This window comes from Ophidiomyces ophidiicola (genome assembly GCF_022830035.1).
Source record: "Ophidiomyces ophidiicola strain CBS 122913 chromosome Unknown scaffold_7, whole genome shotgun sequence".
NCBI classification, from domain to species: domain Eukaryota; kingdom Fungi; phylum Ascomycota; class Eurotiomycetes; order Onygenales; family Onygenaceae; genus Ophidiomyces; species Ophidiomyces ophidiicola.
The window spans coordinates 67,837-83,439 of NW_026054647.1; the positions used below are offsets into that span (position 1 = coordinate 67,837).

The 15,603-nt window shown below is 52.0% G+C and overlaps 6 protein-coding genes across 6 annotated transcripts; 4 read left to right on the forward strand and 2 right to left on the reverse strand.

Moving 5' to 3' along the window:
* Positions 1-257: 257 nt before the first annotated feature.
* Positions 258-4,653, forward strand: LOZ57_002427 (uncharacterized protein; the record flags this gene model as incomplete). Its single annotated transcript, XM_049251499.1, has 3 exons — positions 258-1,654; positions 1,727-2,039; positions 2,095-4,653. The coding sequence occupies 3 exons, from the start codon at positions 258-260 to the stop codon at positions 4,651-4,653; spliced, it is 4,269 nt and encodes a 1,422-aa protein (XP_049109304.1).
* Positions 4,654-5,409: 756 nt separating this feature from the next.
* LOZ57_002428 (uncharacterized protein) lies at positions 5,410-5,963 on the reverse strand (the record flags this gene model as incomplete). Its single annotated transcript, XM_049251500.1, has 3 exons — positions 5,410-5,649; positions 5,723-5,841; positions 5,894-5,963. The coding sequence occupies 3 exons, from the start codon at positions 5,961-5,963 to the stop codon at positions 5,410-5,412; spliced, it is 429 nt and encodes a 142-aa protein (XP_049109305.1).
* An 85-nt stretch (positions 5,964-6,048) lies between these two features.
* On the forward strand, positions 6,049-7,425 carry TMA46 (Translation machinery-associated protein 46; the record flags this gene model as incomplete). Its single annotated transcript, XM_049251501.1, has 4 exons — positions 6,049-6,105; positions 6,164-6,181; positions 6,369-6,907; positions 6,981-7,425. 4 exons carry the CDS (start codon positions 6,049-6,051, stop codon positions 7,423-7,425), a joined length of 1,059 nt encoding a protein of 352 aa, XP_049109306.1.
* A 602-nt stretch (positions 7,426-8,027) lies between these two features.
* wos2 (p23 chaperone protein wos2) lies at positions 8,028-8,916 on the reverse strand (the record flags this gene model as incomplete). Its single annotated transcript, XM_049251502.1, has 4 exons — positions 8,028-8,114; positions 8,166-8,330; positions 8,387-8,715; positions 8,892-8,916. 4 exons carry the CDS (start codon positions 8,914-8,916, stop codon positions 8,028-8,030), a joined length of 606 nt encoding a protein of 201 aa, XP_049109307.1.
* Positions 8,917-9,457: 541 nt separating this feature from the next.
* Positions 9,458-10,261, forward strand: VPS24 (Vacuolar protein-sorting-associated protein 24; the record flags this gene model as incomplete). Its single annotated transcript, XM_049251503.1, has 3 exons — positions 9,458-9,505; positions 9,579-9,951; positions 10,002-10,261. The coding sequence occupies 3 exons, from the start codon at positions 9,458-9,460 to the stop codon at positions 10,259-10,261; spliced, it is 681 nt and encodes a 226-aa protein (XP_049109308.1).
* Positions 10,262-10,925: 664 nt separating this feature from the next.
* YRA1 (RNA-binding RNA annealing protein) lies at positions 10,926-12,814 on the forward strand (the record flags this gene model as incomplete). Its single annotated transcript, XM_049251504.1, has 5 exons — positions 10,926-11,135; positions 11,195-11,224; positions 12,172-12,336; positions 12,403-12,473; positions 12,535-12,814. The coding sequence occupies 5 exons, from the start codon at positions 10,926-10,928 to the stop codon at positions 12,812-12,814; spliced, it is 756 nt and encodes a 251-aa protein (XP_049109309.1).
* Positions 12,815-15,603: the final 2,789 nt, after the last annotated feature.

The following is a 15,603-nucleotide window of genomic DNA, read 5'->3' on the forward strand; positions in this document are numbered from 1 at the left end:
AACGGCGGCGCGAGCACAGGTCAAAGAAAGTGAGCAACGGGTAGCAAGCGGAGAGCGGGAAGTCTGGGCGATGCAGGCAATGCTTATTCTATTATCCTAAGTTATCTCCACTTCATACACCAGGGCTGGGTTTTGGATTTCCCTCCCACGCCCCCATGTTGATTTGCGACAGCCTCCTTTCGCGCCGTCCGCGCGTTCTGATGTCCCGATTGTTGTGAGCTACGCCGGCGGATTAGCTATCCCTCACCCTTTACAACATGTCTTATTCAGGATATAATTTCTCGTCTTATCAGAATCAGGGTGTGGGGTACCAGAATCCCAACTCTTCATACAAGCCTGGGCAAGTTGCGTCAAGCATTCAATCCTCATCATCGACCGCCGAACAGCAACATAATGACAGAGACTCCCGACACAGTTACGCATCACAAGATCGCAGCTCTCACAGCTTACAAATGTCTAGTGCACCCCAGGCTTCAAATGGTTACTGGTCTTCGAATGACAACCCGGAGCACAAGACTCAGAATTATTCGTCCCAGGTCTCTTATCGGAATTCATCGTTAAGTCGCAACACTACTTTTGAGCCCACGACGACTCAGCATCCCACACCTAATGCCTCCTCTGCGAGTACGCCTTATCTCAACACAAGGGCTGTGTCGAGCACTCCTCCCAGCCCACAACCCCCTTCTCACAATTCAAACCTATATCAACAAAAGACTGTTCATAATCAGGCTACCCTATCTTACTCTACACATAGCTCTGTTATTAATCCGACAAGCTACGTAGATTCCGCGCAACAATCGAGAGCAATTGCCGCAACAGCAATGACTGCCCTGTCGACATCCACTCCAACACCGCGATTTTCACAACGAAATACAGCGAACTCTATGACGGCCTACGCGAGAGAAACCCAGACCTATATCCCCACTGTTCCTACCACCAGTGCTCCGAGCACAAGCCAGCCCCAATACGCTCCTACGTCGTCACGTCAAACCCCTGTTTCGCAGCCTCCAGAGGGACCCTCTATTATTCACGGAGACCAAAGCAGGGAACCTTGGGCCTCGACGCCTATACATTCGCGGACATACTCAAACCCCCATCAATTACCAGCCCCACGGAATTCTACCTCCTTTGGGAGCACCAATCACCTAGCTACTGGCACAACTTTTACTCCTGATCATTTGAGTGTGCGCCATTCATCTGAGCATGGCGCAGGTATGGAGACCGGATCATCTGGCATGGGTACCGCACATTTAGATAACACTACCGATTATCATACCTCAATTATTCATAGGGAAGCCACCGTCTCTTCAACTGAAGGCCGCCAAAACAGTCCGTATAAAAACGACCCAAATATTGGACTCTCGCAGCGTTCACCTCAAAGATCCACTTTCGTTGACCCCAGTAAAATTTATAACCCATACCATGATTACGAACGCGCCAAAGCCTCGTATCGTGCTAGTAGCCAGCCTGCAGGCTCCCCAAAAGCAGTGCAACTAGAGACAGACCAAGGTTCAAGTGCTAGTATGGCTGCTCCAACTGCCCAGGGCATACCCCCAGAAACAAATGACAAAATCGAGACGACGAAGCCAAAGAAAAAGCCGAAAAGGGCATCGGGTAATCATCGCACCCCTAACTCAAAAGCCAACAGTGACTTGTATGTGAATATTCCCCTTGTCCAGGTTATTTTGGCGCTCCGTGTACTTTTATGCTAATAGCTACCAACCAGAGCCTCCGAACCAAAAGAAACAACCGAACCAAACACAGAGAATCTTCCACTGGAGACTCCAGGTACCGCGTCAACCAAGAAGAGGGGCCGAAAACGGAAATTGCCGGCAACCCCAGATATTCCGTCAAATGATACCTCCAATTCTGCTCCTCCAGCAGCCCCCAAATCAAATACTGTCCTCGTAGCTGAACTGGCCGAAACTTCCGTTGAAGAAAAGATGGCATCTGAAATGAGATTAATGATAGAAAAGATGAGAGAATGGAGGTCGAAAGATCCATCATTATTTGCTAAGTTGTGGGAAGATGTTAAGAAGGTACCAGGTTCTTCCAGCGCTTGGCTTTTTGAATTTTTATCTAATCTTTATACAGGGCCCATCCTCGACAAATTCCCAGACCCCAACCATAACCAAAACTTCTCAACCCATAATAACACCAACGGTCACAAGTACCAATTCAAAAATCCAACCTTCTATTGTATTACAAGAGCAAAGTAATCAGAATCCAAAACTACCCGACCTTGGAAAATTCCCGGCTGCAAGGAGGAAGAGAATAAAAAAGCCACGCAAGAGTGCTCCTGAGCCTAATCCTGAACAACACCCACCGGCAGAGGATGAAACAATGGTGGTTGACCGGGAGCCACCTCCCAACCAGGCAACAACTGAGCATTCCTCCTGCCCCATCGAAGCCGTGACAAGCATTGCCAATCCACAGAAGGATTCCCAGGATAGCCACTCGAATATTCATGCGTCCTTATCTATTCAAGATGCAGTGGGCCAGCCCTCGCTACCTTCTGATATCGCTGGGCCATCTGACCAACACCCCAAAGCACCTGCTGAGAATACTCAACCTGGTCTGTTGCCCGAAACTAAGGCGCCACGAACCCAGCCATGTAACGTCTGGCCATTAGCAAAGCGGCAAGCTCTTGCAGAGGCTGCATGCTCCTATATTCATGGGACCGCGCGAAACGCGAACAAAGAATGCCCTACAGAATTGATACTCGGCTTGATTGATCAAGATCCATCGTACATACAATTGTGCGAGATGATCGAGGTGAAAGGCTACTATCTTAACAGAGTGCACTTTGCAAAGCATCTTCTTAAAGCAGTTCCAGATCTCGCGAGCACCCCTCGACCAAGGGATTCTGCGCCTGGACCTAGTCTTGATACCCCTTCTCGGGTCCCATCAAGCTCATTAAAACCTAGCTCTGTGTCTACCATGGCGCAGGAACCGCCCTCAATCTCGCCTAATCCTTCGCAAGCTCCCTTTACTCCCGAAAGTTCAGTGTCAAGGCCTCCTGTGGCCGGCCCTTCTCAAACAGATGCTGGCAACACCCAAACTCCAATTCCTTCCAATCTAAATACGTCGACTGCATGTTCACCTCCCACTGCCAATTCTGCATTACCGACGAGTTCATTTGGCCCGTGCGATCCGCCGCGACTCCCTATGCCGCCAGTTCCTGCCATGTCAAGACAACTACCCCCTCCCCCCACTACTTCCATCCTATACTTAAACAATCTGCCTGTGACGCCGCTACAGCGTGCAGGAATTCAAGCATCTTTCGCTACAATTCCTACTCTTCCACCTGTCGCACCACCTATTCCTCTGCCCCCTCGGCCAAAATCACCGAACGAACGTCCAGCTGAACCCCGAACAACTCCCGGTGGCCCGGGATGGGCTCTATTCCACAAATTTAAACATTCGCAAGACCCATTAGCACCTACCGCGCACACCGCCCCCGCGAAAGAACCGACTCCCACACCAGGGCCAAAGGAGGCGCAGGCGAAGAAACGCATGTTCTCGGAGATTGTCGATTTATCACAAACACTCAGCGATGATGACGATGTGATTGAAGTTGATGCACCTTCACCGAAAGCCCCTCGTTGCAATAAGCCCGAAATTACGGAACTGGCGTCGCCCAACGTTGCCATACCGACCCAGACTGAGGCCATAGATGCATCAGCGAACAAAACCGTCGAGACAGACGGCGCCGTCAAAAGGAGTGCATTACGGCGAAACCGGGATATAGTAAAATCTTTTAGTAAAGCTGAGGCGCTTCGAAGGTCTTACTATGATCCAAAAACGATCGCGCGAGACATCCTTATCGCGGCTGGGCGACATCCAACAGAGCAGCCCCTGAATTACCACCTTTTCAGGCTGCGCGAGAGCTTCGAAGCGGTGGAGAACAATTCAAACTTACGAACCTTCCGATGGGACCTTGTTGATCCGGGCTCGCCGCCGCCCGAAGTGCCTCTCGCTCCGCTGCCGTCGCGACCGCCCATTCCCGCGCGCCCGTGTGACATGGAGGCTAACTCCGATCAGTCGTCGTCCGAATTACATAATCTAGTTCCACGTGACTCGAGTGCCAAGCCCACTGTTGGGTCTTCACTGCCGCCAGACGCGGAAGCTCTGTCATCCAACAAAGTCTTCCCCCTCCCATCTTTCACTCCGGTTAATCGACTTCCTCTTCAGCCCTTCCCCACAGCGATGGAAACCTCTTCCGTGCCTCGTCGCGGTCGTGGTCGCCCTCGGCTGCATCGTGACAACAAAAAGCCTCGGCACACTGGCGTCGAAGTGGTGATCCGACCAAGCTCGCGCTCCGGCCCGCTGTATAGAGAGTTTGCCTGTTCTTGGAGAGGCTGCGATGCGAAGCTTCATAATTTGGAGACTCTTCGAAAACACGTCGAACGATTACATGTCTCTGCAGGTATTGGTCAAACTCCCTGTCAGTGGTCGGGTTGCGATGTTTCGGGCCCGTCGAGCTCAAAGGACCCGCCGCCGTCTCAAAATCTCCTTAGCTCTGTCGAGCTACGTCAGCACTTAGAATCGACTCACCTGAGTGATCTTGCCTGGAGATACGGCGAAGGTCCCACGACGAAAGGATCCGGTGAGAATGGAAATGATGTCGCAACCCCAATAGTTATTCTCTAATGACTAGTAAATTGTTGCCTTTTCAACTCTAGTCCCCACAAATGATACGTCAGCACGTTTAAAGGGCCAGAATTACCGATCGTTAACTCCCAAGATATCGGAGCGAGGCCCTCGACCCTCCTTGATATTTCCAGCCGCTTCATCGTCAATCAGATCGTTTAATAAAATGCAGGGCAATAATAGCCAAAGAGCAAAGGCGTTGGAGGTATTACGAGCATTGGAGGCAAAACAGGCGAGGATTGGGATTGGCGTCAACAAGGGAGGCTGCACCTTGTTCAATCCCGTGAGACAATCAGCAGTTGCGGCTTTCGAATCTGTGCGAAAGATTGTGCCTGCAGACAAAACATTGTCTGAAACATCATCAGAATACAACTAGCGCAGAGCCCTCTCTGATCTATGCCCTGGTTACCTTCCTGATCCTGTTTCTAGGCGGCGTGCGGTTCTTATATAGGGGTCTTCATTTCTCACTGCAAAGCGTTCATTTTCTGAGATTAACTCATAGTGAGGGGTTCTCGCAACAGACCATTTTTGTATGTACACTAATATCGAATAAGAGGAAAATGCCACAGCAAGCAGCAGGAGTCACAGCACTCGATAAGCATCACAAATTTGAGTCGAAACGACGACTGCCCTCCCTACTGTTGGATCCAGCTGCCATCACCAACATAACACAAATGCGTAGGCACACCATGTCCTGTTCTCAAGCTTAGAAGCATCCGCGTCCAGGTCTACCCAAGTGCGATATCATACGCATCATCAGATTGTCGTCTTCGCCGTAGCCGATGAAGGATTCAAAGCGTCGGGGCCTTTCACAGGGGTTGGTTTCGACGCGGGAGTAGCAGTATCTGAACCGGCAGCGCTGTCCTTTGAGTTCACTTCCAGAAAATGGTATAGAACTATCAGCAGCATGGCGCAAGAGCCAAGGAAGATGGCCAGTTTGTAGAGGTCTGAATCGGAAATCATTGTCGACGACGAAGCGCGGAACGTGGTGACGTTCTTGTCAGTGTCTATTTGTTCGCAGGAGAATCAGTCAGTCAAGGTTAAACGGTGCTGAGCAGGAATGGAGCACGTTTACCAAGACCTTTCCTATCGAGAGTCCAGCAATTGAGGAGCGTGCAGTGTGTATTTCATAGACCTCAGGCTGCTGTCGCGTCCTCATCTCGCGGCGCAGGAGCGGCTTAAGCACAGCTGGCAGCCAGTTAGTTAGTTAGTTCACTATGCCCACGGCCAGCATGCCTACCGCCACCCGCAACCTCTCGCTTTCCCCACCCAAATTCTGACGGCGACAATTCCCTACAGTGCGTTGACATCTAACAAGCACGGCTGGGCGGCTTTTCTCTGTTGAGCCTTCGACACACCCCTGTTCACTCTCTACCGTAGTAATACCGTGCCACCATGCCGCCAAAAAAGGCAGAACCGGCGAAGAAGAAGAAGGCGACGGTGGAGGACAAGGTAAGCCTCTTTTCGGTGCACGCTGGCTGGTGCTGAGTTAACTCCGTGTTTTATACAGACGTTTGGTATGAAAAATGTGAGTACAGAGTTTCTTCCGCATCGCACGGCGGTGGCCGGATAAGAAACGGCGATATCGACGGTTTCAATCCCCACGGGCGGCTTCAAACATGGACCAGAGTCAGCAATCCAAGAAGCATGAGCGCCCATTTCTTTCCTATTTACCCGAGCGGCTTTTGCTAAGCTGACAATTTCTCTCCAATTAGAAAAAAGGAGCCACCGCCAAGAAACAAATAGCACAGCTCCAGGCGCAAGCACAGTCGAACAAGAGCGCAGACCAGAAGAAAAAGGACGCCGAGAAGGAGAGGCGAGAGAAGGATAAAGCCGCCGCGGAGCTGGCCAAGCGAGAGGCAGCAGAACTTTTCAAGCCAGTTCAGGTACAAAAGGTTCCGTTTGGTGTAGACCCGAAAACAGTTCTATGCCTGTTCTTTAAGAAGGGAGGCTGTGAAAAGGGAAAAAAGTGCAAATTCAGCCATGATCCTGCAGTGGAACGGAAAGCAGAAAAGAGAGATTTATACTCGGATTCGCGGGATGGTGAAAATGAAAAGCAAAACGATACCATGGACAACTGGGATGAGGAGAAACTGCGTAACGTCGTTTTAAGCAAGCATGGCAATCCAAGAACTACAACCGACAAGGTCTGCAAATTTTTTATTGAGGCTGTTGAGAACCAGAAATACGGCTGGTTCTGGACATGTCCAAATGGAGGGGATAAATGCATGTATAAACACAGTCTTCCTCCAGGGTGCGTTTTTTTAGACTTCTTCAAGTTTACCGATCTAAAACCCGATGAAAACTAACATACATTTTACCTACAGCTTTGTCTTAAAAACTAAGGAGCAAAAGGCGGCTGAGAAGGCCCTTATGGACAAATCACCTCTTAATACACTTACTCTGGAAGAGTTCCTGGAATCGGAACGCCACAAACTAACAGGGACTCTCACACCTGTTACAGAAGAGTCCTTTGCGAAGTGGAAGCGTGAGCGTCTTGATAAGAAGGCTGCTGAAGAGGAAGCGCGAAAAGCCAAGGAGGCGACAGGCCGCGCACTGTTCGAAAGTGGAAATTGGAAGGACTCGGAAGACGAAGAGAGCGATGACGAGGACGAAAGGCAGGGCGTATGGAATTTAGAGGCGATGCGAAAAGAGACGGAAGATTTGTTTGACCAGTCAGAGCAAGATCGTGTTGCGAAGCTGCAAGGCGGCGCATCTCTCGGCAACGCAGTGGACCCAGGCTCGACGCCTGAAGTAACAGGTGCGGGATAGTGAGAAGCAGCTCAAAAGAAGCGTTTAGCGTGCTTATCGGTTTCACTTCATACCCATTTGACTATGACCTGACGATTTACTAAGTCATCTGCATTAGCATATGTCTTTCTTGCTCTTTCCATCATGATCTACGTCTCTCATACGAAATGGATATATATGGACTTTTGGTTGCCTGTGATGCTAGGTGGACAGCATGCTCTGTACATACTACGTGATCCAATAGCGATCCTTCTTCAAGAACATTTTCATTCGTCTAGCAACACCTTGGGCTCAAGTCAGAATCCTGGGTGGCGTAGTGCACTGCCAATTTTCCCCCAAGCTAATAATGCTAGCAGGTAAAGACACCATGCGGTGCATAGGGTGTGAATACAGAAATAGTATAGTAAATAAACCCGGGTTGGAGTGTATTCTTCAAGTAGTAAGTTCCGTAGCGCGCTGATAAAACCACTAATCTCTCCATTTACTAAAAGTATTGATCAATTAATCACACCCCTCATTCACCCGGTAAATTTTTGTGACTCCCCTGTCATTTTTGCTAAAAAAAAATAGTTAGGATATAGTTGGGAGCAAGTGACAAAACCTATCGCACAGATAGGAAATGCTTATTTCAGTTCCTCGATCTTCGGCGTGGCAGACGCTTGTCCAGGCGTTTTCTCGTCTTCCAACTCGGGCATGTCATCGTCCTCATCCTAGAGAGCTGCATCAGAATCAGTCTGGTTAAATACTGTTTTGATACATACCGAGCCATCATCGCCAGCAGCGGCATCACCAGCAAGCTCAGCAATATTCTGGCCACCACCCAATTTAGAAAAATCGATACCGCCTAAACCACCATCTCCTCCGAAGCCACCTGGCATGCTGAAATCCTCTTCTGGAGCCTCATCCTGCTCATCTTCATCAACCCACTATGTGTGTATTAGCTATATGGGTTACTGCACAAAAAAATATGGGTGATACAAACCTTGTCGAAGTCTGTTTTGACGAAATGGACCTTCTTGCTCTCCTTTAAAAGGCGTGGCCAATACTCTTCCTTATGCTCTTTCTTGCGAAGAATCATATCCACACCACGGGCTGAGTGGTGTGTTTTCGAGTTCTCAACATCGATCTCACCATACAATTCCATGTCGACCTTATAGTCTATGTTTTTTGTTGAGGAATGGCCGCTGAACGATACAGTCGTTGCAGTAAGGTTTAACTTCGCTGACGATTGAGGGACATCGGAAACAGAAAGCGAGAGATAGACAATATTTTTGGCGGCCTCGGTGCTGGAGGAACGCTGAGCCCAAAGAACTGTGAGAAGTCAGTACTATGTCACGCTAATAATATTCTGAGTTAAGTCTAAATGGACGCCAGCCATTGCTAGATATTGTGGAGTATTTGAATGAGCGATATGGCACTTGGAAACAGTACTCCACCGCCATATAAACAGTTGCCCGCACTCTATATGACGCACAGGGCCTACCAACCTTCTGGAACCTGGGTGTTTGCCATGATATCTTCGTCAGTCAATCAGAGAGATGGTATAGGAGATACACAGTTTGTTGTTGACAGAATTAGTTCAGGGAGTGATGGTGCGAGGGTAGAAAAAGAGCAATGGCCGGAAGTTCTTTGCGAGTGAGAGAAAGCGGCTTTCATCAGCGTGCTTGGAAAGTGCTGGAAGCAGGCTATGTCACGTGGATTTGAACTGTTTGCCCCCCAAAAGTCACTAGCCTGCTTACATAAGCAATGACGCCTGATAAGATACCGACCGATCATGGCTAGTGAAGGGAAAGCGGACGTGCGTACGGAGAATGGAGGGCATATCCCTGAACTGGTACAAAATTTGCCCTATGTACAGTGTCTAAGACCTTGCGATCCCCCATTTCCTTATACGTTGCATGAATTCCTGCTTTTATCTTCTATCTTACCACAAACCTCCCCGCCCCACCGACCTTATTACCAAAAAAGAAACCCGTGGCATACATTTACAGTGCGATCATAGCTAAGACCGCATGTAAAAGTAGCGTTTGAGACATTAGGTTATTAACTAGAGATGGAATCCCTCAAAGCAGTTTTCTTTAAACCAGACCCTGCAACCCAGGTATTCCCCTTTCATTCCCTTGTGTCAGCTTGTCAGAGCACTGACTTGGTGGCTTTGATGATACTGCTGTTAGATGAGAAAATGCAACGCTCTCATAAGAAGTAATACGCGGAAACTCGATCGTGACATTGCCCAGTTGAAAACACTCGATATAAAAACCAAACAGTTTATTGTTGCGGCGTCGCGCAGGGCGCAGAGAAATCCATCGCAAGCAAACCAAGCGGCCCAAGAAACCAGAGTATTCGCAAAGGAGTTGGTCAGAATACGAAAACAATCGTCACGGTTGAATACAAGCAAGGCCCAGCTGGAAAGTGTAAGAATGCAGGTCAATGAAGCGTTTGCTGTGCGCAAAATTGAAGGCAGCTTGAGAACATCGACAGGGATTATGAAGGATGTCAATACGCTGGTTAGATTACCCCAATTGTCAGAGACTATGCGCCAGTTAAGTAAGTTGTCCGTGGTGGCCTTTGGGATATGTAGGGTTAATGGAGTACAGGCCTTGAACTCGTCAAAGCAGGCATACTTGAAGAGAGCATAGACGATGCACTACCGAGCGATCAGCTTCTAGAAGGCGAGGAAGAAGCAGCAGATGCCGAGGTTGATAAAGTTTTGCAGGAAGTGTTACAGGGGAGGCTTGCAAAGGCCGAGGGGCTCAGACCGGAAGAGCCAATGGAGGAGCCAGCAGCGGAGGAATTCGAAGACCAAGAAGCTACGCTGGAGCAGATGAGGGGTCGCCTCGAGGCTTTGAAAAGTTGAGAATTTGTGTAGCGAATTTTCTAGTAAGGCGCGGTTCTGGGCTCGACACTGGCTTCTTGGAGGACATCTCACTGGTCTGCCATCCCTTTACTCCGTCCCCTTCACCCATATATATACCAATTGAAGCCTGCCTTCTGTCATTAAACTTTGCGGGGCAGCCTGCTTCAGGCTTTCAGCACATCGAATGTATGACTTACGTCGTGATACGATTAGATAGAAGACCTAGTTATATGAATAATTTCCTCCCAATTCATGTCAACCGCGTTGTTTTCGCAACGGGGATGGCATGCCAAGACCTGGTTGTGATGACCTAAGCAAATGCTTCAAAACAGGCTAGCGTGGAAAGTCCTGCGGGCGGCTGTGCTCCTCCCTCTCTCCTCTTTTTCTCTTGCTCCAGGTCGTTGACAACCGCCATCTTCCCATTCACTGCTTCTGCTCTTATTCATTGCTGCGACCACCTTCGATTCAGACGCTGTTTCTTTCACAGCAAAGCTCGTTTTCTAATCACGTAATCGGTCGCTGAGCCTGGTGCCCTTCTCTCAATCGCGTTCTCTGCAAGGCATCAACAACCAGACACATCAATCCGCGTCATCGACCCCTTAGCGCCGTCATCAGTATCAACACCTCTCAACATTAAAAAATTTTCCTTAGAGGACTAAACACTATGGCTGGAAAGCTTGATACTTCTCTTGATGAAATCATCAACACCACTCGCGCTCGTCGCCAGCGCCGTCGCGAGACACGAGTGAAAGCGGCGCCTGCTCCTGTAGGAGGAGTCAGGAAGTCTACCAGACAAGTCAAGCCTGTTTCCAAGGCCATACCTACTGCACCTTCTCCCGCCTCCGGCGAAAGCAAAATCATCGTGAGCGGTTTGGTACGTTGTTCTGCACTCATGCCCCTCATTGTAGCACAGTGACACTAACTCTTCACCAGCCCTCCGATGTCAATGAAGCGAATATTAAGGTATGTTGAACAGAGACGCTCTCTGGGTTTCGTTCGCGATGTCCGTTTTCAATCTTCCTTCGGTATTACGATCGAACTCGTCGGTTCTTTTTATCACATTTGCCATACACGCAACGTCAGTTGTTGTGGGCGAAGTCTGTGTGTATATGCAAGGCTACTGTTGCACCGTAAGACGATGCCGTTCTCTCTTTCGGCTTTTGCTCGCCTATCAAAGGCCTGATGCAAAGCTGGCGAGATGACTGGGCACTGTCGCACCGCATTGCAAATCGCGGACTGTTTTGATGTCCTGCACTTGCAGCGACAGCTGTGGCATCAGACTACGAGCTGCTATACTTCAACCGTTGAGTGGCGAAAAATACTCCGGTTTCGTTTGAGAACATTTCTTTTACTTGTCGGAGGTGTTCGAAATCAGCGAGCGCAGCAGTGAAAGCAGCATAGCAACGATTATACATCCGCTCGTATGCGGCATGGCGACCTTTGTGCCTTATGCAAGGCTTGGGTGACAAGTCCCCACTTCGGAGACCTATCCTGGCATTGTCCTTCTACCAAGCGCGGGTGTCCGGCCACAAAAGCCCTATTCAATATTCGCATCTTTCGTTAATTTCCGAGCGATTTGACCACCACGGATTGTTATATGAGATGGGGCGAACATAGTTGGGGTTTCAGACAAGATGGCGTTGTTTGGAAATTTCAAATGGGTTATTCGAGGCTGATATGGGGCTGACGCGGGCTTAAGCGAAGATGAAGATGTTGGAAGAGTGGGAGGAGAAGACGACAACATCGACGAGCTTGCCTGGACTATGGGACTACTAACGCTGTTATCGCTCTGTGCTCGCTGATCTCTGGTGCCTGTCGCTCTTCGTTCATTTCTGTTTGCGGCGGGGACTAGACTGCAACTCAACTGGACCAAAACGAACAAAAGAAGTGCTAATGTGGCTTCGAACTAGGAATATTTCCATCAATCCGCGGGTCCAGTCAAGAAAGTGATGGTCACTTACAACCAGAACGGCACTAGCCGTGGCATCGCTGCGATTACTTTTGCACGACCAGAAACCGCGGCCAAGGCGGCCAAGGAACTCAACGGATTGCTCATCGACAAACGTCCGATCAAGGTAGGCGTTCGCCAGACCGACAACAAGACCTGATTTGGAATGAAGCAATAACGTGGCGATGACTAGATCGAAGTGGTGGTTGACGCGGCTCGGGCTCCAGCAGTTCCGCCGGTGCGGCCGCTGGGCGAGCGCGTAGCGTACGTAGCAGGGGCACCTTTCTTGTTCGCGGTTGGACGGCGGCTAACTTGACGAGCGCAGGCAACCGAAGTCGCAGCCCAAGCCGGCGGCGGCAGCGAAAGCGGGGAGACGTGACGCGCGCGGACGCACCCGACGTGGACGCAACGCCAGCCGGCCCAAGCCCAAGTCAGCGGCGGAGCTGGATGCAGAGATGGCAGACTACTTCGTGGACGCGACGGCGAATGGCACTGCGGCGGGGGCGGGCAACAGCGCGCCGGCGGCGGCGACCGAAGACATGGGCATGGATGAGATTTCTGTAAGGCGACCGACGTTGTTTGTTGGAGAACTAGATACTGACTGATGGCCAACTACAGTAAATCAACCACGGGTGGCGGGATGCTGGGTGAATGAGATGGCGGGAGTGTAATTCTACAAAGGCCGATTCATAATGCATGTTTGCTTGGTTTCATTTTATTGCTCACCTTTATTGTTTCTTTTTTTTTTGTTTTCTTTTCCCTCTTGCCTCAGCGCCGTGAGTGGGCGGGCAGGCCGGGCCGGGGTGCCGCAAGCGGATCTTGCACGGGAGCGCGCAGCTCGGCGGTGGGGAGGGAGGAGGGTGGTTAGATAATCCGTTTGGGCGTTTTCGCGACGTTTTAGTTATGTGGATTGCTGGGGAGCGAGCCGGGTAGGGAAATTGAAACAATCACTATTCTGGGACACGGGCAGATCTGTTGAGATGTTGTAGGCGGCCACGTCTGGCGAGACGGGTCGGGCAGCGGGCCAGGCAGGATCGCAATCAGCGGTCAAAGGGGGCCGGCCAGAGCAGCGCAGGTGGGTTGGGAATACGGAGTACGGAGTGAGAATAATACGGAGTACTAAAAAGAGATAAAGAAAAAAAAAGAGAGAGACAGAGAGTGACGGGTCGAGTCTGGGCGGCGGGGGCGAGGCGGGTGTGATGGATCACCGGAACGGGGAGCAGAGCGATCAAAGGAGCCAGGGCGGCGGGCCGGCTCGGGGGGCGGGCAGAGAGAGAGAGATTTGTCAAAAGCAGCACGGCCGCAGAGAACACAGCTAGCGAAGTTTCCGGCGCGACGGGCAGGCAGACGGCGAGACGAGAGTTCAGCAAACGGCGTTGGAGGGGAATTGGGAGAGGGCAAAGGGTAAAGGCTCCGGCAGGGCGGAGAGTTGGCTGAATCAGCGGGTGTCGGTTATGTAACTCACTAGTTAGCCGTGGCGAGATGAGAGGAGGAAAGAAAAACAACGCAGGCGAGCTGACAAGCGAGAGCGAAAACGGAATATGGTGTGTCGCGACGGACAATGTGAGCCTGACAGCTAGTGAGCGAGACCACTGACTAGTGGGTGGAGCGGTGGTGATGCGGGCGGCGATCGAGAGCGCCTGTGCGGGCTCGCGATCGGACGCATCAGCGGAAGGGTCTGGGACTCTGGGGGGGGAGGGGGGGGGGGGGGGGAAGTTGGGGGGGCTGGCCGGGCTGGAACGCGGCGGGCGCACCCGCGGCGGTGGGCGACGCAGCCAAGCGCGGCGGTGGCGGGCGGAAAGCCGGGGGGGGTGGCCCGCGGGGGGGGGCACCCGTTGGGGCGGTCTGGGGGTGATGGTTAGGGGCGAGGCCGTAAGGGGGTTAGGCCCCAGGCTAGGGCTTTGTTTCGGGGCGCGGGCCTAACGAGGGCCAAGCTAGGGCGTGGGCTCTTGTTTGGGCCGGGGCGAGGCGAGGCTTGGAGCCGGGCCAGCGAGGCTCGAAGCTTCCGGGCTGGCGGCGATCGACGCCGCCTGACATCAATGAGCTGGCTCTGCGGCGCGCTTTGTGCCCGATCCGTGCTTTGTTGGCCGGCCCTATATATATATTTGATGCCTCCCCGCCCGCTGCCTCGTCCACCGCATACCACATTACACTATTATTGCATACTATTGCAGCTACTGCATACCACTACATACATACTACTATAGCAGCTACTCTCCTCACCACGTCTGCACACCACTACATACATACTACTATAGCAGCTACTCTCCTCACCACGTCTGCAACCAACGATTGCACACTATTCTACTCTACCCACCACGTCTGCAACAGACAGTTACATAACTACATAACTACTCCTCAACATGCTCTCGCCATTCTCCGCAGCCTCGCCCTCCGACGCGCTGCTTGACCTGCGCGCGTCCACCTCCTGCTCGCTGACGGGCCGCAACACCACCTGCGCGTTTCCTTCGTGGCCCAACCGCGCCGCGCTCTTCGACGGCCACGCCAGCGACGCCGCGCCTGCCAGCGCCTTTCTCTCCGACGAGGACCTGCTGGGCTACGACGCCCCGTCACCGGTGTGCGTGCCTGTCCACCCGACCTGGTCCTGCGGCAGCAGCACGAGCAGCAGCGTGGCCGGCAGCCTGACCACCGAGGAACAAGTGTCGCGCGTGCAGGCGGCCGCACGCGACGGCGACGCCGCGGTGTGGGCGCATGTGCACGCCCAGACCCGGGCGCACCAGGCGCTGCGCGCCGCGCAGCAACAGCAACAACAGCTCCAAGCCGCGGCCCACGTCGCCCAGCGCCGCAAGCGACGCGTCTCCAGCAAGCGCAAGCCCAGCACCACCGCCGCCAACCCGTGAACATCCCAAAGGTCGTCGACCCAAAAACAAAAAAAAAGTCTTTGGCCACTCCTGAAACAAAACAACAAACATCCCATCCCGCCTCGCCTCGCCTCGGCTGTCGGTGTCACCAGCGCCTGACTTTCCGGCCATGACTCACGGCCATTCTCACGCACGGCCGCCCGCCTGACCGCCGCGGCTCGACGGACCCTGCCCACCTGCGACCCTGCTGGTTAGTTAGTTAGTTAGTCTAACTGACTAACTCACTGACTCACCTGCTGCTGTGCTCGCCGGCGCGCACACCGCCTTCCCCCGGCCATCCCATGCTGTGCTGGGCGACGCGGGATTCGTGATTCGTATTCTTGCACAGCGCGCGGCGGCCCTTCACCGCCTGGCCGATTGGCAACCACCCGCCGGCCACCTCTCGTCTTCGCTCACCGACCCGGCGTCCTGTGCATTACACCATTCTTATTCTTCTCTTTGTTAGTGCGCTCTTATGACCGTTATTTTTTTTTAATGTGCTTCTCGTGATACCCCTTGGCTTGTTTTTTTTT